The sequence below is a fragment of the Colius striatus genome, chromosome 21 (assembly GCF_028858725.1).
Source record: "Colius striatus isolate bColStr4 chromosome 21, bColStr4.1.hap1, whole genome shotgun sequence".
Taxonomy (NCBI): Eukaryota; Metazoa; Chordata; class Aves; order Coliiformes; family Coliidae; genus Colius; species Colius striatus.
Genome location: NC_084779.1, coordinates 8,166,784 through 8,189,347, shown reverse-complemented (window position 1 = coordinate 8,189,347; position 22,564 = coordinate 8,166,784). Strand labels below are relative to the sequence as shown.

General features: G+C 44.9%; 1 protein-coding gene across 2 annotated transcripts; it reads left to right on the top strand.

Moving 5' to 3' along the window:
- Positions 1-21,799, top strand: SSU72 (SSU72 homolog, RNA polymerase II CTD phosphatase). Of its 2 annotated transcripts, XR_009820243.1 has the most exons (6): positions 1-174; positions 6,163-6,306; positions 15,325-15,464; positions 17,223-17,341; positions 18,317-18,691; positions 18,936-21,799. XR_009820243.1 is itself a non-coding variant. In XM_062013178.1 (5 exons), the coding sequence occupies exons 1-5, from the start codon at positions 95-97 to the stop codon at positions 18,416-18,418; spliced, it is 585 nt and encodes a 194-aa protein (XP_061869162.1). In that variant the 5' UTR covers positions 1-94; the 3' UTR covers positions 18,419-19,322. The 2 variants fall into 2 exon arrangements, 1 of the variants encoding a protein (XP_061869162.1); XM_062013178.1 differs by having other exon boundaries at positions 18,317-19,322.
- Positions 21,800-22,564: the final 765 nt, after the last annotated feature.

Below are 22,564 nucleotides of genomic sequence, written 5' to 3'. Positions count from 1 at the left end.
GCCGTGCTGCCGCCGCCATTTTGTGCGAGCCGCGGCCGGGGCCGAGCGGGTGCGGGAGCCGCGGGGAGGGAGCCGGCCTCTTCCCCGCGCCGCCATGCCTTCCTCGCCGCTCCGCGTGGCCGTGGTGTGCTCCAGCAATCAGAACCGCAGCATGGAGGCGCACAACATCCTCAGGTAAACGCGGTCTCCCCGCCCGCCTTCCTCCGGCCGCGCGGCCTAGGCCTCTGCAGCCGGGCCCCGCGAGCGCGTCCTAGGCCGCGGCGGCCGCCTCCCGTGGCCGGCCGTTCCTCCGGGCCGCAGCACGGCCCCCGCCTCGGCCGCCGTGGCGTGGACGCTGGTGGCCTTGCTGGCCGATCCGGGGCTCGGAGCGGGCTGTCAGTGCAGCGAGACTCGGGGCCCGCGCCTGAGCCTGCCGGGCCTGCGGGCTTGGGCACTTCAGCCTCTTTGCGCCCCGTTTCCCGCGGCCCCTGCTCCGGGCTGGGTCACACGGAGTGGCCGGTGCGGTGGGGTCTGCTCCGCCGAGGCTGGCGGATTCGACGGGTGCAGAGCAGCTTCCGTGTCTCGGCATCTGAGAACTTCAGTGCTCCCGTTCCCCGCTCCCCCTCCTCTCCCCGCTTTTTCTTGTCTCTTTATCTGAAGACTGAGGCCTCTCTGTGCCCTGAAGGAAAGCCTTTTCCAGTTGCAGGGAAACTGGACAGTGTTTGATTCAGAGTATTAAATGCCTTCGAGATTGTGGCGGTTCATTTATTTACCACCACAAGTGTTTTCAGCTCGGCTGAAATCAAAAGGAGAGACTGGGAGACACTGACAGACAAGAGAGACCTGATCTGCCTGAATTCATGTTCCTGAGTCTTCCCTGTGCACTGTAGGAACATGATAAAGGTGTGGGGGGTTGTGTTGAAGCCATGCAAAGTAATACTCACATTAAAAGATCCATGCTGCTAGTGTAATGAAACAAATGACTGTGTAAGTAGTGTGTTCACTGAAATAAAAAGAACAGCCGTGAAAGGAGTAACTAATAGAAGCATGTGGTGTGGCAGCCATCTCACTGTGAGCAGCAAATGATGCTGTTAATGCTGAAACCCGGTGTCAGATGTTACTTGTAGGCAGTTCCATGAAAACATGACATTGCCAGTAGCTGCTCAGGAGGAGGAGAATAACTCTATTCTCTTATCTTTCTGCTGATACTAGAAGACTTTCAATTTCAACTTGACTACTAAGGACAAAATTCAGCTTACTTCTAATGTCTAGCCTCTTTTTCCCCCCTCTGTTTTTGCAGACAAAACACTTGCTGTTGACTGATGATCTTCCAGCAAATGTGGCAGGGAGGTGTTTGTTGGAAAGTATCTTCTCCTTTACCAGAAGTTAGTTAAACATCAATGAGGTGTCTGTATTTGGAGAGTGTTTATGTTCAGGAATGTCCTGTGTGATTATAGTAACACTAGCAAAAGTGGCAAAATAGGGATGAGCTGCTGATGCAGTTTGTGTGAAACAGCAAGCCCCTGCAGTGAGAGTGGCCAGTTACCAGTACACTGAGGGAAATGTCTTCACAAAGCCACCCTGCTTCACCAAATCAGGGTAATGCCTTTCTGGGTGTTGCACTGCAGTTGGAAGGGATGTGTGATTCATAAAAGGAAGAAGTGTTAAGAAGAAATTGAGGTATTATGAAACCTTGGGCTGTTCTGTTAAGGGATTGGAAAACTGTAAAGGATACAGATTCTGTAGAATTGCAGGAGACTGTTTGAAAGCCAAGTCTGGAGTGCAGCCTTCAGTGTCAAGACATCTTAATGAACATCCATGAACAGTGCTTTGCAACCTGCAGTGTGAGGTGTGTAACCTCTGTCTAAGCCTGTTTGAAAACAGCTATGCTAGAAAACATATGGAAAATAACATTCTTGAAGCATTTGTATTTCACAAGGCTCTTAGATTTCTCTGGTGCTCTAAGTCAGGTGTCAGAAGCAGCTTCTCTCTGCAGTGTTTTAATGAATTACAGTTGTTAGTTCAGACAGGTTTTTTCTGTAGAGTTTCTATCAGTGACTCTGCTTATTCCATTCTTCAGCTTACAGAGGAAGACATCTGTCAGTAAGGCAAGCTTACTTTACTTTCCAAATGTCAGACCTGCCTAGCACCCACTAAAACTTGAGCTTAATTGTGAGCTACTTCCTTTTGAAGGAAAAAATCTTGCAGAAATGTGTGAAATGTAACTTCTGATACACCTGTAAAACACAAATTTCACCCCTTCACCTACAGCCTCCTGTGAAATGTGGGACCTACCGAAGGACCTGCAGCCCATCACTTCGTGCTTCCACGTTTCTTCTTGGTCCTTTATCCTTTTTAATCCATGAAATGATCAAATGGTTCAAACAGGCTGGTAGTACATTAAGGTGTTAAACCACTTTATAACATCCTGCTGTTCTGTCTTGTAGACTCAAAGCCAAGTTGTCAAATGTGCTTTCTTCTCACACGTTAGCAGTGTGAGGAGCGGTGGGGGGGGTGTGTTTGGCTTTATTTTTCCTTCTTTCTTTAAAGTTAACGTTCCAGATAATCAGAGTTACTCTGTTTTTGGACACACTTACAAACTTTTAAGTTGCAGTGGCTCATTCCAGGAGCTTTTGCAATGAGTCTGTTACCAACTTGAATTTCTCCTTCATCCTTGCTTTGATATTTCTGTGCTGCCACTTGTGCCCCTGGAAAACACACGTATGCATTCGCTCTTTTCCGTATCTAAATAAGCAGGCTGCCAGTTTCTGGTGTTACCTTGGTTCAGTAATGTGTTTGCTTTGTGGTCTGCTTGCACATTTTCTAGTTACCCAGGTTTTAACTAGTCCTCCAACTGAAAGGCTTTTGAAGTTTGATGGAATAGGTGCCATCACCATAGGGTTACGTTGCAGGGAGAAGAGGAAAAGCGGGAAGGACCATTCCCACTGTGACTGTCCTTCCTTAAAAGCTCTCAAAACTGGATGTCTCTGTTAACCAGTCCCTAGGTCAAGTCTTACTCATCCTACATTTCTTGTTTTTACTCTGTAGGCCTTCTTTTTTCCCTCTTCAAGCATAGAAGGAGAAGTTTGAAGGGTGATACTTAGTACCAAGCTTTGTTATACAGGAGCTTTCAGGTTCCTGTTTGTGTGTGTTTGTTTGGTAGTACACTGGTGGCCTTTAAAAGACTCTCCCAGTCTACAGGAGATGCTTTTGCACTGAGAACTTGGAGGATCCTGCTACGTGCTTAAGCTACAGACGTGTTCCAACATTAAGAAGGCAGGAATGTGAGCAGGAGATGTCTTAATGTCAGTAAACAGATGTAAATATGGAAATTGTAGTAGCTGAAATGTGAGTGTCATGTGGAAGTTGGGATTTGTGGGTCCACATGGACCATGTAAGAGAACTTCCTTGGCCCCCTCTGCAGTTTACTAGTCACAGCTTCTCTACTGACATTATCTGTCAGCAGCTAAATGCAGCGAGGTATTAAAGTTTGTGTTGCTTCATTTAAGAAATCTTTAACTCAATGAAGAAACCAAGAGGGAAGAAATGTTTTTGTATTGAAACCCTGTCCTTTGGCAGCTTGGCAGGGATATTGCAAATTACAACAAGTTGTTAAGTTTTTTAAAGGTGTCATCATCAAAATGAGTTAACAGTGCTGGTGTTCTGCTGTTCCTGGGGACTGGAGTTTGGGGTTTACCTGGCTGGGTGTTTATATTGATGGAATGACACAAGATATTCTCAGAGAGGTCTGCAAGGAGGGCACTGTAGTTATTTTCCTGTCACATGGGAATGTGGTAAAATTAGTGATCTGTCCCCTGAAAATCTTCACCACAACCAACTTCAGTGCTGCTGTAGAATTTCTTGAAATTGCAGTAATGTTTAGTAGCACCTACCACTGGCAATTGTGAGAGGAAAAGCTGTACTGTTATGTCCTTACAGCAAGCTGCTAAATACCTTATTGTAATAAACATGTGAGATCCCAAAATAACAATGAAATGGAGAAAAGTGTGGGTAACAGTTCATGTCTCAGTCTGCATGTGCCTGAAAATGAGGGGTAATAGCTCTGTGTAGCTAGTGTAGTCCCATGGAGGTCTTGGCTTTCAGCAGCAAGCCAAGTGAGCTCTGAGATTCTTTGGAGGGAAGTGCAATGACTGTTTTCAGGTTCTTCAGCCATAAACTGCAGTGCATGTGATCTCACTGTAGCTGAGCATACTTGCTGAAAGTGAGATCTGGGTACTGGCTTCTTTTGGTGCTTGGTATGTTGATAGTTCACCCATGTTGCACTCAGTTGTATCAATACAGCATCTTACCCTTTACTGTTTATGTTTAAAGCCCATTGTTTTCCATCTTCTGGGTAGTTTTACTGGGCCAAGAACAAATACCAGATACACATTGTCTTGCAGAACATGTTCATTTATAAAAGACTGTGCCACACTACAACAGGTACTTGATGACTTGCTAAACTAGATGTGTCTAGCTGCTTAATAAAAGCAGGCTCTGCTGAGTAATGGTTGTGTGCAGGCATTCTTCACTCTCCCCCAGTCCTCAGTTGTTGCAACTGCTAGTGTCAAAGCATGACATTTCCATGCAAGAAATGCGTGTTTGGGCTGTTCAAGGAAGTCATTTTCACTGGCTCACGTGCAGGAAGACTTCTGTTTTGTTTTCTGTGAGATCATGCAAGCTTCAAGGACGCTTCTGAATGTGTCTGACCCAAGTAAACCTATGTAAGATGAAATCATGTTGAAGGAAAAATGACAACTTAGGAGGAAGGCACAGAAGATACTTTTCCATCATAACATTGCTGCTCTGCAGTAACATGAGAGAAGGAAGGAAGGCAGAAAATGCAAGGTGCCAACATCCACTGTTTCCCTGTTAGTATCAAAATTCTTAGTGCAAATAAAGATTCAAGTGGTAGATACAGAAAGGAAAGAAGGATGAGACACCTGGAAAAAGACAAAACTGAGGCATGGCTACTTTATTCCTGCAGTTTGTTCTGTACATGTTATGGCTCTCTTCATTCCCACTAGAAGGAGTGGGATAAAAACTTGGGTCTGGAAGTATTGCAAGGAAAATAAACTAAATGTGACTGGTGCAGTTCTGAGTCACTGTGAATGTGATGGAGGGCTGAGAGGGGGGAGAATAGCACTTTTTTCCACTTGTATCCATTTTCAGTCATTATCATGTATCCTGTCTGTTTGCAGAAATAGGAACCTATAAATAGTTGCTGGAAGGAATAGTGTAGTGAAGCAAGAAAAGAGAAAGGAGGGGCTGTGTTCCAATGGGGTGGATTAAAGGAAGTAACACTATTGGGAGTTGCATAGCAGTGTTGGAGCTTGGGCCAAAGCTTCATCCCAGTCTCAGTGTAGAAGTTGTTGAATCACTTCTCTTTTGGTCCTGTTGTTCAACAAATACATTGTGATGTTTCTTAATATTACTGAGGGGCTTGGTGAGGTTCAGCTGGGTGTATTTGGGTCAATGAGAAGGAACACTTTGGCATTAGCCCTAAATACAAGCAGGTTCCTGCCTTGTTGTTTATTGTAATTATTACACAAGTAGTTGTTCATGAGAATGGAATGAAGTTATCCCTGACTTAACCAAGAGTTTTAGGTACCAGCAAGCAGGATATCTGCCCCACTTCTGTAAAGGTAATTACACAGTGTGTTTTTCATTCCACTGAGAAAAAGCACCAGGCACACAAATGTTTGTACCAAGCTAATTAAGTGACACTAGAGGCAGTTCTGACAACATAGTGAGGGGACTAACCTAGTTACCTAGTGAGCCCAGCAGCTTTGGCAGAACACATAAGTCATGATCAGTTGGTATTTTTGCTTACTTTTTTAATATCAAGACAAAAGCATCTCTGCAAATACCATATTGTCCATGAGTGAACACAGAACACATGCTTGTTGGGAGTCCAGGATGCCTGAGAGCACAGAAGAAATGTACAAAACACTTTGTACCATAATCCTAAGGAACATTTGTGTAAAGTACAGGTGCTGCTTTGGAAATGGTGCCTGAGTTTCAGTTGTGGCTGCAAGGAAATGTGTGTTGGGTAGCTTTGGGAGTTGCTTTGCTGAGAGCAACATGCTTTTAAAATTCAGTTTGTATTGTTCAGCACTTTGGTATTTAAAGTCCATCCAATCTAATTGCCTTTTTCTCCCCCTTTTCTTTTCTGTCTTTCAGCAAACGAGGATTCAGCGTCCGGTCCTTTGGAACAGGGACTCACGTGAAGCTGCCGGGACCAGCCCCGGACAAGCCGAATGTTTACGATTTCAAAACAACATATGATCAGATGTACAATGATCTGCTTAGGAAAGACAAAGAACTGTATCCCTGTGGCATGGCCTCTTTAAAAAAGTCAATATGGTTCATCCTTGAAAGGTGTAATTCGTTCTTTGGCATTATGCTGTAGGAGTATATAGTTGCTTAACGTGTGTTAAGTTTGTAGGAGGTGTTTTTACAACGGGCCTCTGATGCCCCTTTGTAAATTGCTCTTGAGTTCCAATGCACACATTCAGAATGCTCCTTTGTAGTGTGTTGACATGTTTAGCTCTTGAATGAAAGCACGTGAATGCTACCACAGATTGTCCCTTACCCTGCTGCACTGTGGATCCTGCTTTCTCAGTGCAAGGACTGTCCTGTAATGGATGTGCGAAGAGCGACCGCCTCGACATTAATGTTGTATTTAGCTCAGACAAACTGACAGGTAAGGCTTACAGTATACTTTCTCTGGGAGAGAGGATACCTTTCATTAAAGAGCTCACCCTTCTCACTGACAATTCCTTGCTTTGTGATTGGATCTGTGCACTGAAAAAAACCCATAAAAATGCTGTAGTGTAAGGAATGGACATAGGAGAGCCCAGTAACATTTAATCCTGGAGAGCAGGGGTGGTCAAGGTTATGCACACCAATGAAAACCAGGAGTAATGCAGACTCCATGACTTTAGAACATCTCTATTTAAACTTGGCTTTTTAATCTCTTCTTTTTTTTAAGAAACACCACAAACCTAAGCAATGGGAGCAGTCACTCTGGGTATTTTTCTAACCCAGGTACCTTTCTGCATGGTGTTCCACACTTTTCCAGGGTACTGGTTACCTAATGTATCATTAGAGGGCCTTTTTGAAACAACCCCATCAGAGTGGAAGGTGCAGTCTTAATGTAGTGCAAGTATGATGTGCTGGGGGAGAGCTTTGTCCTATAGAGAAACAGGAAGCCTTGCAAACCCATCTCAATGAGATATGCCATGTCTTGATTAAAAAATAACTGCTTTAGAAGAAAATTACTTGAGAAATACTTTTAACCAGCATTAACAACTGGATGTGGCAGTGCTTTAAGATAAACCAAACAGGTTGTGTACCTATTCCCTGCCCAGTCAGCTTATGATGGAGTTGCTGTTTTGGTTCTGCTCCATGTTGGACATGGTTGCTGTGTTTCCCAAATGCATTTGCAGTCAAACCCAAACTCAAGACAAACCCAGTTTAACAAGCATCCATTGCAAAGGAGACAGGGCAGGAACAACTGCCTCCACATCTTTGCATTGTTGATTCTCAGATAATATCAGGTAAGGTTTTCAGAGTGAAGACTGTCAGTGCAGAAAGCAACTCCAGTTCCAGAACTGAGTTTTGAGGGTAAAGATTTAAAGTAACCAAAACTGGACCTACTCAGTGTGAGAGTTGTGGAGTAGGTTTGTTGTGAACCAGGATCAGGTGGGTTCTGAGGCTTTTTGGGTGAGCATTGTTCCACAGAGGTGACGGGATGCAAACGTGACCTGCTGAAGGGTGGGAGGACCTGCACTTCTGATGGGCTTTGAGTGTGACTGGTATGGGGAAGCAAAAAAGGCGTAGTTCTCCATGTGATTTAGCTGCTTGTTCTGTTCCCCAGCCTTGCTTTCATCAGCTGAGCAGAGATGACTGTCATCTGTAGCCTAGTGTATCTTGGTGACAACTATCTGCTTGTACCCATATTCCTGTGACGGGACACATGAAGTTTGAGTGCTCATCATTCACTGCTGCCTCACTGAGGAGTGATGTCCTCCCTCCAGTTTCTGTATGCCAGCACAGGTTCTGAACATCCTGCCTGTTAGATACTCAGTGAGGTTATAGCTATGAAAAGGGGGGAGAGCTATCAGAAAGCCACTCTGCACAGATGAGGAGCACCTTCCTTGCACTTAATGAGTGAAATGCAGAGCACAGGCTCATGTACCTTCAAGGCATCTGTTCAATTTCAGAAGCACAGGAATGAAGGATTCATGGAGCCAGGCATACAGATTCAATTGAGTAGGTGGTTGCAGTATATGTAAAATGGAAATACTTAAGAGCATTTTAATATGTGGTAGTTAAACCCTATAGTTAAAATAAGTATTCACATCCAGATTTGCATCTTTAGAATACAGCATTTAAATTCCCTGAGTCCTAATAAGAGGGCTGCATCAAAACCATCTGAGGCTCTTCTGGATGAGGCTTTTGGTTGCTTTTTGAAGTATTACTCTGTTAGTTTTAGGAGAACAGTAAAGAGTTCTACTGGGAATCTGAAGGGGACCTGACTGTGGTCTGCAGTGCCTCTGTGGGGCTACATGTGTGTAGCATAGATACACTACCTTGCTGTATTTGCATGTGTAACCAGACCTCTCAAAGCCAGGCTGCTGTGATTACTCATCCTTTACAGCTGTGTGAAGGGGTTTAAAGACTTAGTTCTAATTATATAGTGGTAACTTTAAAGGTGGAACAGAAATAGAAGTAAACTGGTATGCTGTGCAAGTGAGTGCAAAACCTAGTCAAGGATGAAACCTCCTAAATGCCAATTTAAATCTGCAGCAGCAGTTGCTTTTATGCCCAGGGGTAAGAACTGATCAAATGGAAATTTGAGCAGAGTTCTACAGCAGTAGCTCCTGGATTCTTTATCAATATTAACTAAGTGTGATTGATTGTTTCTTTCCCTGTCTACACACTGATGTGTCTGTGACACTGGAAGATCTGTAATGATTTCCTTAGACAGGCTGTTAGGATTTCTAGGCAGCCTGCCTCTACTCTGCAAGCTTGACCTCCTGCTCTTTCCTGGGTTTTTTTTTGACCTCCTCTTTCAGTTTGACCTGCTCTTAACTGCAGATAGCATTCCAGCTTTAGCTCCATAGTTACATGATAATACAGAGTTGAGGAGGGACACACACATGTCCTCAAGAAGTCGCCAGAGGTGTGCTTCAGTTAGAAATGAACTGGCTGGGTACATCTCACTCAAAGACATAAGGATTCTTTTCTGTCACAAAAGGAGAGTTATAATCTGAGTGACTGGGCTTGGTTTCTCCTCTGTGAACCCCATCTTTAAGCTGGATGGCCATCTGGTGTTTTCTGTGCTATTGCTGATGTGTGGTGGTTGGGTTTAATAATAGCAATCAGGGACTACAACTGCAAAGGAATTGTCATAGTACAGCTCCTAATAAACTAAACTAGTGAGGATTACATCTCCCACCACTTCCCAGTTAGGTGTAGGAGGATATTACGAGCATAGTAGCATCTGTTTGTTACAGCCTTGGGTCTTACTTGTTTAGGATCTTTGGGTTTGTGTAGTCAGGTTCTTGATCATTCTTGCTCTTGAACTGATCAGTTTGCTCTAATACACCTTGACATTGGAGTAAACTGACGTGGAGAAGCCGGTTAATGAGTAGTAGCACAGTTCCATTTTTCTTAGCCTGGTATGTAAGGGACCATAAAAGTATTTCCATTTCTGATCATCAGTGAATTCTCACACTTCACAGCTCTTAAACTTTGATAAAGTAAGACCTGCCTTCCATGGCACAGAGGCTTTTATGTTCTTGAGAGAGGTATCTTGGATCTTACTGATCAGTTGTGTTGTCCCCCTTTCAAGAAGTGGGATACAGGTGATTCATGGCAGTGGTGTTTGTGGCAGAAACTTCTGCCACCTGTAACAAAGCTCTAGGATCTATAATGCTTGAAGTAATTCTCGGCATCTCTGGAAGAAATGAATGACAGTAACATACAGAGCATTTATGTTGGACCACTTCACTGGGGGCTGTACAAAGCAACCCCAGGTTGCCCAGTGGGGAAGCTCACCACTGCATGGGTACACAGGAGGAGTAGTGAGATCTGCAGAGCATCTGCACCCTGCTTGTTGGGGCCACATAGCTCAATCTTGAGGAGTAACTTAATTAGGTTCCACTTCAGGTAAGCTCTTTGTGCATGTACCTTACACTTTCATTGAGTTTTCTTCACAGATTTTGAACTGACAAACAGTTGGCAGCTTCTGTTCTGAGCTGTCATCCCAGTGGTTAGTGGGATAGTTTCTCTGTCTCCCTACGCTGCTCTGGAATGTTTGATTTTAGGTGTGTTTGGGGGGGGCTTGACCTTGAAAAAAGCTAGACGTGGTTGAAATCATGGCCTGCTGCATGTCAGTGGTAAACCTCCTTCCAAATGCAGTACAGTGCAAGTCTGTCTTAACTTGTCTTTCAAAGTACTTTGCTTTTAAAAATAACGGGAGGGGATAGGGATGGAAAGGACTGTTCAAACTGGATTTGAATGGTCTTCTAAGGCACATCTCTGCAAACCTCTACACTTCCAGCCTAAGCAGAACTCCAGTCCTTATTCTCTGTGAAGGATCATAAGACCAAAACACTTCACAAAGTCTCGGGCCTTTCAAGGGCTTCAGTTTTCAGTACTTAGCTTGGCTTCTGATCAGACAGGTTTCATTCATAGTGAAAGGAAATAATTAAAGCTATTTAAAAATACATAAAACATGTTTATGATTTCCTCTGGTTCTGAACTTCTGGGACATGGCAGAAACTACAGACTCCAGTCTGAGATGGCTCAGATGTCCCTCACTTCCATGAAGCCAAAGCCCAGCTGGATGAGTCCCTGTGTGCCCTACTCTAGGTGCTTCTGCTCTGGCAGGGGGTTGCACTGGGTGAGCTTTCCAGGTCCCTTCCAGCCCTTGAGACTCTGTGGTTGTGTGAAGCATTCTGAAAACCCACTTCTGTGTAACTTGTCCCACATCCACATAGTATGGCATAAAACATCTTTCAGCTACTTAGAGAGTTTTGAAAAGCTCTGATAGAAGTGAAAGACTGTTTGGGAGCTTCAGAGGCATTTGGAGATGTGATGAGTAACCCACATGGAGATAGAAGGAGCATCAGAAAAGTGTGAAAGGTAAGAGCAAGGTGGCCATTGCCACCATTTTGCACAGGTCAAGCAGACATATGCTTCAAACATTGGCAAAATTATTTGGATCACAGTGTTTTGTGAAGAATAACATGCATTGTAGTATGTGTTTCAAATGTTGTTCTGGCTCTTGGAGATCCAGGTGCAGGAAGTGTCTGAGGGCTTCATAGCCCAGATGGAGCTCAGTCAGCCCTGAGAAATTCATGTACATGAGAGCTCAAGAAAAGAGAGGATCTAACAGCAATAGACATTTAGATGCTTCCTTTTCCCAAACATGATGCTCCAACTTGATGGGTTACTTCTTTGTGACTGATGTATACTGAGTAGTGAAAGCAGCATTAAAATCAGAAGGAGTGTTAATTATTGATGTTTGTTTCCAGGAGGTGTGAAAGAAACCCAGACTGGCTTGCTGACATGTGCCTCTATTGGCACAGCATAGATACCATTAATATCTTCAGGAGATAGTAAGTTGAGGCAGTGGAGAGGGAGAGAAGGTGCTTCAGCTTTGTGCTGCAGAACTGGCAGTCTTCAGCATCTGCAGAATGTAAAGCAAGAGCAGAGACATAGTAACAACCAGTGTGAGAAGGGCTTGCTGGGAAGTGTTTAGCTAAGGCACACAAGGTTTGTGTCAGATGAACAAAACTGGTTGTTAATCAGACTGTGGATTAACCACATCCCTCTGCTCATCAGTATCCTCTTTGCAGTGTTGCACTGAGGAGTGTTTGCTGCAGACCTCATCCAGCATGTTTCTGGCTCTGCATGCTGCTGTTGAGAAGTGGTCCTGCTGTGCCTGTGAATACATTCTCGGGTTCCCAAATGCCTTAAATGAAATGGCTCTAATTGATTTCAGGTTTGTAATGCTTGTGTTTTGCTTTATCTCCCATTACCCCATCCAACTGTAACTCTCATTAGTTAAACATCACCTCAGAGTTTCACAGTACAGAGCAATGACAGCAGCAAAGACCAGTTTGAAAACAGATGTTGCAGACCTTGTTTTTCTGAGCCTTTCAAGGGGGTGAGTAATGTTTTTCTCACAGACCTCTGTCCTCACAGTTACTGCAAAGTTCTTCCCCCTTGCCCAATCTTATGACTGTTGCTGCTCATCTTCTGAAATCTGGCACCTATTTCTAAACAGCATCCAAAGAGAAGAGCATCCCAAGTAACGCTGTGATACTGAAGAATGCTGTCACTGTTCCCTCTTGCTTGCCCACTGGTCCCGGATTCCTTTCTTACGTGTCCCTGTCACGCACTGAGCTTACCAGTAGTTTGAGCTATCTTCCCAAGTGACCAAGACACTGTAGATTCCAGCAACCAAAATCAAACTCTCCTTGAAGTAGACACTCTGAAGGGCATAGTGAGCTGGGTCATGGTGTAGTCAAACATGCCACGTCTTTGAAGTCATCTTGTGTTCTGTCTCTGTTGTCTTTCTGGTAGTCCCTTCAATCTGTCTGATATCCCTTCTCCAGCTCTTTGCCAGTGGATTTTGCCATTACTCCTCTTCTTTTTTTCCTCTGGCAGCTTATAACTGTGTAGTTTCATCCTCAGATACAGTTCCAGCTGTTCCACAACGACAAGTCATTGTCTGGCACTTCCCAGTACTGAGTTGTGCAGATTTCATTACACTGTGGATCTGTTCAGCATAGTTATTCCAATAAAGGTGATACCTGAATTGGACTCTGTAAAAATGTGATGGATTTACTTAGTTTGTAGTAGGTGAAGGCCTCTTAGATGAACACACACATGTTTTGTTGGCCTTCTGGGCATGTCAGTGTTAAGAGGGCTCCTCTGGACATAACATAACATAACAGCACTTGAAGCCAGGTGACAATCTTGTGAGTACCTTCTGAGGAAGTGATGGATAGGGAAGATGGAGTTGAAACCTTTTGGAAGGGAAGCAAAGCCTGATTTAAAAGATTCAACACCTGTCAGAATAGTGTAAGCCATTAATAAGTTGTAATGTCTTTGCATTTGCTTGAGCTCATGAAGAGAGAGAAGCTGGGTTATGATTATGCATTGAACAGTCATGCAGATGACACCCCCTGCTTGCTGCAAGGACGAGGTGCTGCTTTTCTCAGGTAGAAAAGATTTCAGAGAACCAAATATGAAAGTGCCATGAATGTTAACTGCTTCTGTCAGTCTCCTTTTATAGGCAGATGGACCCTTGGGAAAAAAAAACAACCAAGTGTCTGTAAGTTGGCAGCAGAAAGCTGGAGTGTGTGAAGCAGAAAGCTTCACTGTGTGGGCTTTCTGGATCTGCGTAATTCTGTCTCCAGGCTCAGTCAGGAAAGCTAGAGGACAGATGCCAGCAACGTTTTATCCTAGAAAGGGAAAAAAAAAGAATCCAAAAGAGCGTGTGGGATGATGTGGATCTTTTCCTGAGCCGCATGATGAAGGAATGGGACTGTGGAGCCCAGGAAGGACTCAAGCTGAACAAAGCACCGCAGTGAGGTGTTAAGGGATTGTTGCAGTTGTTTTCATGCTTTGCAAATAACCAGAGGCCTGAAATGGCTCCATTGAAGTGGATTTTTGCCAAGCACGACAAACCCCAGGAGAGTTTCCAGGGATGCTGTGAGGAAGCAATGGGTGCTTGGCATGCAAGAGCTGCTTGTGAGATTTGCTTTGGGCTCTAAAGGACAATTAGTTACACAGGGAGAAGGCTTGCAGGAAGGACTTGTGGTAAAAGGTTTGGAAGTGACCTGGAGAAATGAAATGCAGAAGTCAGTTGGGAGAGGGAAAACTTGCACCACACATTTGTGATAAACAACATGTCACTCAGCTTTGGCATTCAAAGTTTAGTATGTCCTTAGTCAAGTAGTTAAAGTGCAGGGATGCAGAGCCAGTGGAGAACTGAATGTATCTCCCATATAAAGTAGACTCTTCCAGGTAGAAAGATGGGTTTAATTTTTAATACAGCATAAACACTTGAAAGACTTAAAAGCTTTGGGGGATGTTTGCTTGAGAAGTGTTGAAGAACACTTTGAAGCAAATAGATGAGCACGTGCAGATCTGGCTGCCTAGGGCAGCAGAACTTGAGATGCCAGCAGGCAACTGTGAAGAGGTAGACAGAAAGCTGTTGGCCTGTTTCAAAGTATTAGAGCTGTTCTCTGAAAAAAAATAAGATACCTGCTGGATAGATCTGTGAGCTCTTCAACGAGGAAACAAGCCAAGATGACCCCTTACACGTGTGCTCTGGTGATGGGAATGTTTGTGTTCAGAATCCTCCTGTTACCTCAAGAAATTATTATAAACTGTTCTCTTCACTGCTATTTGAATTCAGAAATATATCCTGAGATAGCTAAAATTACTGCTGCCTCAAAGGGAGGAAGAGATGCATCAGCTTCCAGGCTTTCCTGGTTAAAACCTTTCCTGGTGTTCCTAATTTACCCATCAGACTTTGCCTTCGGAGGGTGAAAGCCAACCCTGGCGTGCTGCTGGTGAAACTGCACGTCCCAGAAGGCTGAGAGGACAGTGGGATTAGTGAATCCTCTCTGAAAGGGGGATACAGGACGGGAATTTGATCCTCAAGGTTACAGTACCAGTATAAATAGATCCCCCAAGCAGCATAGCAGATTCTCTTCACACGGTGACTGCAGTTCTGACAGGCACAAAGTCAGTGTTGTTCTTCATTCCCATTTATACCTCCTGGGATATTTTTAAAGGGATTGTGCTTGTGTGATTGATCTAACTCTCTTTGGAAGCTGAGTTGCATAAACCCAAGGCCTGAGTAGGGTTTCATATGGATGTGCAGGTGACACTAGAAACACCATATAATTGACTTTTGAGATGAGAGGCCCCTGGAGTGAGGGGCAGCGGCTTGTGTGAATGTGGGACGTTGAGCTCACCAAACAGCCACGTCTGTGTGTTCCAGGCATTTATGGGCATAAAAATAGTTACCCAAGAAAAGCTGACCTGAGGAACTCAGCTCTTCTGAGAGCTCTTCAAAGGTGTCCCTGCCTTGTACTAGTGACAATGAGAGGCCTCTGAAAAGCTGCATGAATTACCTGGATGGAGATGGTGCTGCCACCTTGGGAATGTGTTTAGTGGTCACTGGGCTTTAGGTTTGCAAACAGAAAGAATCCTGCTGTAAAGATACAGTGATAATTTAACTTGTCCTGGTCATTTGCTCAAAAACATTGCTTTCTTTAAAGTGAAGGTACTTAACTCCAGCAACTTCAGATACACACAGAATGGGATTTTACACATGTTGGACAGAAATAAGAGAATCAAGCCACGACCAGAAAGGTTCCAGAACTGCAAAGATGTTTTTGATTTGATCCTAACGTGTGAAGAAAGAGTCTATGACCAAGTAGTAGAAGGTAAGGACCTTGAACTCGTAAACCAAGTTAATTTTGAGTGCTTTTCTTTTTCCCCTCTTCCCTGAAGTCCTTCACAACTCTGGACACGTGTCTGTCTCCTGACTGCTGCTGCTGGAACACCAGCAGGGACAAGAGCTGACAGTGCTCTGCCATAGGCTTTGTGTATCAGAGAACTGATGGCTGAGTACTTGTATCTAAAAGCTGCTACACAGAAGGTGTATGTATAGCAATTGTAAGGCCTGACATAAGGGAATAGCAAGCATTTGGAGAAAATCAAACACATATTTAGGTGGAAAATGCTCATAGACTTCAGGAACTCACAAGTTGTGTATGGGGAGCGTTTTTCACCCTAGGCTGGTGGAGGAACAAAGTCTAAGCTGTCTTCCTTAAACAGCTGCTCTGTGGAAGAGTTCCTGTGACCTGCCAAGCGGTTTGTGCACACTAAGTGCCTCCTGTACAGGTGGAGAAACTGTTCCTGAGAGTGGTTAACACTCTGCAAACATGCTGTGACTTTGCCCTTTGGAGTCAGTGAGCTACGCCAGAAGAATCTCAGCTGGGGTTTGGGTTCTGCACGAACAGTGTGCAGCAAGCTTGATGTGAGTGAGCTCCTGGGGCTTCAGCAGTGACTCAGCTCCTGGGCTGAGAACCCTGCCTCACTCTTGGATGTTGGCTTGTGTGAGGTTTAAGGTGTTCCTTTCACATTCAGCCAACTGAATTAGTAAGATACACGTAATTTAAAAGGCTGTTGCCTGACATTTCGGTCCTCAGTGGTCATGTCACAGGCCATACAGAGCACAGTACATTTAAGCTTCTCCAAGCTCAGCTATCAGTGTTCTGAATGTTTAGGTGAGGAGTTCAAAATGTGTGGTAAGTTCTGAGAGCAGCTGCTCTGGTAATTGAATGGATCTTCAAGTTCAGCATGTCTCACATAGAAAGCAGCATTCACCCTGATGTTTTGGGTGAGTATCCTGAGGAAGGGAGGTGAAGAGCAACCACATGGCTCGTTTTCCAGTTGTGTGTCTCTCCACCTCGATAGTAATGCCCTTCCCACATGAGCAGTGAAAGGAAGAAGGCTTGAGTGCTACCACATGGCTCTAGCTGGGAAGGATGACATTTTGAAACAGAGAATTGAACAGATTTGCCAAAAGCAAGATGCAGAATGGGGTTAGGAGAGAACAGCTTGTAGCTTAAAAGCACTGTGTGTCATAGGAAGGTTACATTACAGAGGCATAACAATAATACATGGGAGGATTAGTGAGAAAAGGATGCTGTGTTTTCCCCCTTCCCCGCTTGTTAACAAGCAGAACACATGAAGGTCACCATTTTCCAGTGGGACTGTCAGTGCTTCCCTTGTAGTTTGATTTTCAGAGTGGTGGGTGTACAGAGCTTGCTTGAAAAACAGACGATTAAAACTCTCCAGGTGAGGAAGCCCAGAATCATTCTTGACTTTGGAGTATCCTGACCTTGGATTTTAAAGACTGTCAGAGTGCAATGAGCAGTAACTGTCCTTGACCAGGGCAAATAAACTCTGTGACCCTTCCACAAAGCTGAATTCTTTTGTTTCTAAAAATCTCTTTGCTTGAAATGAGAAGAACAATTGGTTATGGTGATGTTAAATAAACAGTTTTCTAGAAGCAAGTTTGGAGAAGGCAAAGGTGGACAATGTCTGTGTATTTTCTTTCATCAGGAGTGCTCTGTGTGAACATGATCCCATTCCACCCAAAGCTTTGCTGTCATGTGTGTTTTGTTTTCACATAGATTTAAATTCCAGAGAGCAGGAGACATGCCAGCCAGTGCATGTGATCAATGTGGACATTCAGGATAACCATGAGGAGGCAACCCTGGGTGCTTTCCTTATCTGTGAGCTCTGCCAGTGTGTAAGTAGAGAGGATTCATTGCCTGTGGCTACCTTGGACCCAGCTGGCTGCACAGGGGGTTGGGGTTGGCTTGGTGCTCCTTAAAGGTGCTGCATAAAAGTTGTCTGAGCAAAACCCACATCAGGAGATGCAAGTTTCCCAATTCTCCTGGTTGTTTTTGTGCCAACAGATGAGTTGTTCATGGTTTCTGGGGTGGGCTCTGCATGTGTGTCTGCATTCCAACCCAATGCATTGGTGGCTGCTGTGAAAAGCAGCACTGCAGAGCACTGGTGTAACCTCACAGGTGGAGGCCATACCCAAAACAGTGGTCATGGCAAAAACATCTAAATCCCACAACTGCTTTTAGCATCAGAGTTGCTTTCTGAAGCACAATATACTGGAGTATCACCCTGTGTAGGGGTATTGCATGGTGACTCCTGTTGTGTGTGTGATGGGGAAGACAAAAATGGTGCATTGTGTCATCCTAATTCACCCTTGAGTTAAAGCTGAAGCAAGCTGCACTCAGAACAGCCAGTGCCACTCATTTTACAGTGTACAAGTTGAGGAGTTCACCAGCTGCAGCGTGGCACTGGCCTGTTCTCCACTCCAGCCTGGGGGATCTATTCCAGTCTTTAATCCTTCCCAGACTCAAAAAGCCTGAGAGGGTTCAGGGACCTGAAACTTCACCTGTCTGTTCAGTGTGCCTGTAGCTCTTCTGAAGCTTCATTTGCTGTCTAGTGGGGATGGATGCTGCCTGCTCCACAGAGTGCTAGTTAAGAGGCAGTCCAGTGGGCTGGAGAAGGAAGGACATGCAGATAAACGTGATGCAGGATGCATGTGCACGTGGGAGTCTCCAGAAAGCCCCCAGTGCTGCACTGTGTGGTACGAGGCTGCTGGTGTGGACTCCCAGCAAGCCACAAGCTGTGAATTGCTACAGTGTTCTAAACTACCTCCTGCCCTTGGGAGTCCAGTTGCTCAGTGCTTTTTCTTTTGCAGATACAGCACACAGAAGACATGGAAAACGAAATAGATGAGCTGTTACAGGAATTTGAAGAGAAAAGTGGAAGGACTTTTCTTCATACTGTCTGCTTTTATTAAAGCACCTCTGTCTCTTAGGCCTTAATACAGATGAGGGAAGCATGTGTTTAAAGTTCTGATCATACGGTATTTTTCCTGGAAAATGATTATTGATCTCTTTTTGTTTCAAAACTACTTCTCAGTGTCTTTTTGTTTCAGGTGTTCTGTCCCAGGTAGGCAGAGACACTGCTGGGGGTTGTACATATGAGATGATGAAAAGTCTACACAAAGGCCACCTATTTAAAAAAGATGAGAATCAAGTGTTTTCTTTAAGCCCTACTTTAATTATGACAAGTAGGTTTCTAATGATAAAGAGAATGTTTCTTGGATATAAGTTTATAATGTATTTTTCCAGCTTAAGAGTTTATTTCAGTTGTGCTCTTTTTTATTGTTATTATTTGAATGTGACAGAGTGGCTGGGCTGTGTGAGGATGTGACTGCAGCAAGGAGGAATGAGTATCTGTACATTACTAGATATAAAGTTGGAAGCATCCAATAAAAATGAAAAACCTGTAAGTTTGTCTCTTTTCAAAACAAGAAAAGAAGTGCCCAAGTGCCTGAAGCAGGACGAGAGTGGCCGTTCATCCTCAGCATCTCAGAGAGGGCAGTGCCAGCGTGAAGGTGTTGAGAGGAAGCAGAAGACCTCAAGTGTGTCCCTCATTCAGAGAGCATCTGGGCAGCTCATGATGAGTTTTGATCCCATGTTGGACACGAGTGAACTGCTTTCTCTGCATGAATTAGGGCACTACCTGGAAATCTTTTGGGATCTTAATTGCCTTTGAATTATCGTGTGTGAGATGAACAAGAGTGTGAGGCTGTAACTGCAGCAGTCTGAGCCAGTGGTATCTGCCTTCTGTCAGGAAGATGGGGAAGAAACAGCAAAACTCCACTGTCAACACTAAAGCTTGTTTATTTCCAAACTAAAGTATCCTTTGAATAGAAGTTTGTGACAAGTGTGCTTATCACAGCTCCCGAGCCAGAAGCTGCGTGTGTGTGTGCAGAGCAAGAGCTCAGGCTTCTGTGTGTTCAGCCTGATAGAAGTTAAATGATTAGTCACTCCAGTTGTGAATGGTGTGAAGTGTTGCTGCTGCTCACAGGCAAGAGAAGACCTTGAAAGTTGTTTTCTTAAAGGAAGGTGGAAACAGTTTGGAGCAAGTGAGGTCTGTGTGCTCTTCAGTGCACGACACGCAAAGACAACTTGTTAAACGTCACGTTGAAAGAGAAGTGTAGCGTGAAATGGGGTTTGAGCTCCTGGTTTCTGTCTCTCGTCCTGTCACTGAGCTCTGAGCTCCTGGTTTCTGTCTCTCATCCTGTCACTGAGCTCTGACAGCTCCCATGAATTGCCTAATTTTCTTTAACCTTCATGGTTTTGCAAACACAGGGAGTTAGTGCTAAGGATGTTCTGTTTAGGGCATCCACACAGACAACACCTCTCCCTGCTCCTGGGATCTGAGGGTTGGCTGTGGTTTCAGCTGCCTTGTGGGAAAACTTAGACCTCTGCCAGCTCAATCTGTGTCCTGGACAGTGTCCAAATGGGTCATTGCATCACACTCAGGTCCCAGCAATGTTGAATATCCCTGAATTTCCTGTGCTCATTTTCTTGTCTGTTAAAAGTACTTGAAGCAAAAATGTTGTGCAGAGTGAATGAATAGACCAGAAAAATCAGGGGATGAGGAGCTCAAGCAACAGTTGTGAGGAAGGTTTGCAGAGTGTTTGTTTCCTGATTGGCTTGTCCTGTCCCGTTTTCTTGCTGGAGAGACTGTATTTGAAGGAGATCATTCAGCCTCCTCTGCTTCTGCTCATCTGTGTGTCTGCTACCACTGCCTGTTACCATGGGGACACTTACAGCCAAAGGAAGAAGATGATTCTGTAACAACTCAACTGCTTCAGTTGATCTCTCTAAAAAAGACATTGAAGCAAGCATGACCCTGAGTATTCTGAGCAGTTTCCCTGTACGGTATCAGCACTGAAGTCTGTGGCAAGGTGGGACCTGGAGAGTGTTCTCTGGAAACAGTTTGTGCTTTCAGCCCAGTTCATCCTAAACAGAGCTCTTTGTGGTTGTGTTACAGAAAGTCAATGCAGACAGGGTGCTCTAGCCTGTGTTTTGTGTCTGTGGAGGTGGACAGCAGCATCCTTTTCATTACACAAAGGTGATACCCCTCCTGTGCGATGGGCAGAGTTGTGGCTGTGGCGCTGAGTGAGGATTCATCAGCAGAGCTCCAGTTGCTGCATCTCCAACTGCAATGAGAAACCCAGCTCTAAAAGCCACAGTGTAGTATACAGGATGTTACAGGATTGTTCTTTCCATCCTAAACGTTCTGTTCACGAGCAAAAGCAACGCTGAGAGCTTTATTTACCAGTGTGAGGAAGGAGGTTTGGCGGCACAGAGGGATGACTGAGCTGGATGGACAGGCAAGTGCTCTGTGTGGCCCACACTCTGGGTCCAAGTGCTTCAAGTTTCTGTGAGCAAAAGCTGTTCCTACTCTGAAACATTACTTCTCATTTAACTTACAGGTCAAGAGGTAAAAATGGGTTCATTTATACAGCTGCTTTGTCTCCATGGCCTTCATTTGACCTGTAACCCACAATGAAGTTGAGGCTGTACAGGAGTTTGATGGGCTCCCAGCCGTGTTTGAGGTACACGTGCATTGATACACAAATAGCTGTGTAGGTATAAAATAAACCTTGGCTAAGCACAAAGTGGTTTTCTGTGCCAAAAAGAAATGTCAAGAGAAACTGTAACTTGAAGAAAATGGGGGAAATGTGTTTTTCCTTTGTGTGCTCTCCCCTGTCATCTCTGCCTTGGTGCTCCTGCTGCGAGGGGCAGGGCTGCACTGGGGCCATTGCTCTGGCAGTCCTGGAGTTGGCCATCTTCCTGCTGAATGAAGGGAAGCAATGAAGGGTTAACACCTTGTGAACACAGATGGTGAGTATTCAGACTTTGACTGTGATGGGACATTTCTCCTGTAGCCATCAGCTACCTGGGCTGTTCTCCCAGTTTCCAGAAGGCCAGCTGAGGTGGCTTTAGAGTGCAGGTTCCTCCCAGAGCTTCCCCAGCCCCACTCTGGGTGCAGAGGTCGTGTTTTGTCACTGTTTTTATCACTTCTTTGACTATGAAAAGCCATATGGATTAAACAGTAGAAGGCTGCAGTGTCCACAGAACAACCAGGGATGTTTGGAATCCCCACCAGCCAGGACTTGTTGCAAAAGGACAATGAGGGAAGACTGAGAAACCCGACTCACACCTGAGTCAATGACAAAGTCTTTCCTCAGTGTCTTCAGGCCCAGCTGAGAGCTGCCCCAGGCTGGTCTGTGGGCCAGGACATCTGGTTTGATGGCTGGGAGATCAGAAACACTGGCAAAACTTTGGCCACACAAAATTCCTTGAGACTTCTCTTCAAACTGTTGTCCCCTGTGTTTTTGTTTGGCTCCTACTTCACAAGTGCTTGTGTTCTCTACGTTGTGTTCTGTGCGTGACTTGTGCTGAGCTCTGCATCCAGAGGTAGAAACCACCTCCCAGCTCAGTAAGAAGTGAAAGCAGCTCAGGCCAGAGGGCTGTTGAGGAAGGAACTTGGGTGGGTTGGGCAGGCCTGTGGTGAGAGGCACCTTCCCAGCCTTGCTGCTGCTGTGCATGAAGCGCCTGGCTCGTCAAACGTTTCATGTGTGTGGTTTCACTTAAAGGGAAAAAAGCCCCTGCAATGCAATGTGTGCTCTAGTTTGAGGACATCATTTAGTGGTTTTAATTGTGTGACAGTATTTTGGTATCTTCAATACCCAGTAGTAGGTTAATGACTGTTCCTTGAAGAATGGAGTTTATATAACACCAGTCATTACATAAGAAGGCTGGTTGTGGCCTGAGGAACAGGAGGAAAACAAAGATGCCAAAAATGCCAAGCCCTGAGTGGCCAAACTTTGACCCTTAGGAGCCTGAAGAATAAATGACACCTGTGTTCCAACAAGGTGAAACTAACCTTGAGGGAGGCTGAGGTGCAGGCAGTGCGTGACAGGACAGAGCAGCCCTCCAGCTGTGTGCTGCTGTGTTTCCACGTGCTGCCTCAGATCCCTGTCACGCAGCCTGCAGGCTTCACCTTACAGAGCAGCCAAACAAGCGAAAAACTAGTGCCTCCTCCCTTCCTTCCTTCATTTTTTCCCCCCAGAAGGTCCTAA

Coding starts and splice junctions, on each gene's coding strand:
- SSU72 (XM_062013178.1), top strand. CDS start 95: ATGCCTTCCTCGCCGCTCCGCGTGGCCGTGGTGTGCTCCAGCAATCAG. Junction 6,307..15,324: donor CTTAGGAAAGACAAAGAACT/GTATCCCTGTGG, acceptor CAGCAACTTCAG/ATACACACAGAATGGGATTT. Junction 17,342..18,316: donor TCTGTGAGCTCTGCCAGTGT/GTAAGTAGAGAG, acceptor TTTCTTTTGCAG/ATACAGCACACAGAAGACAT.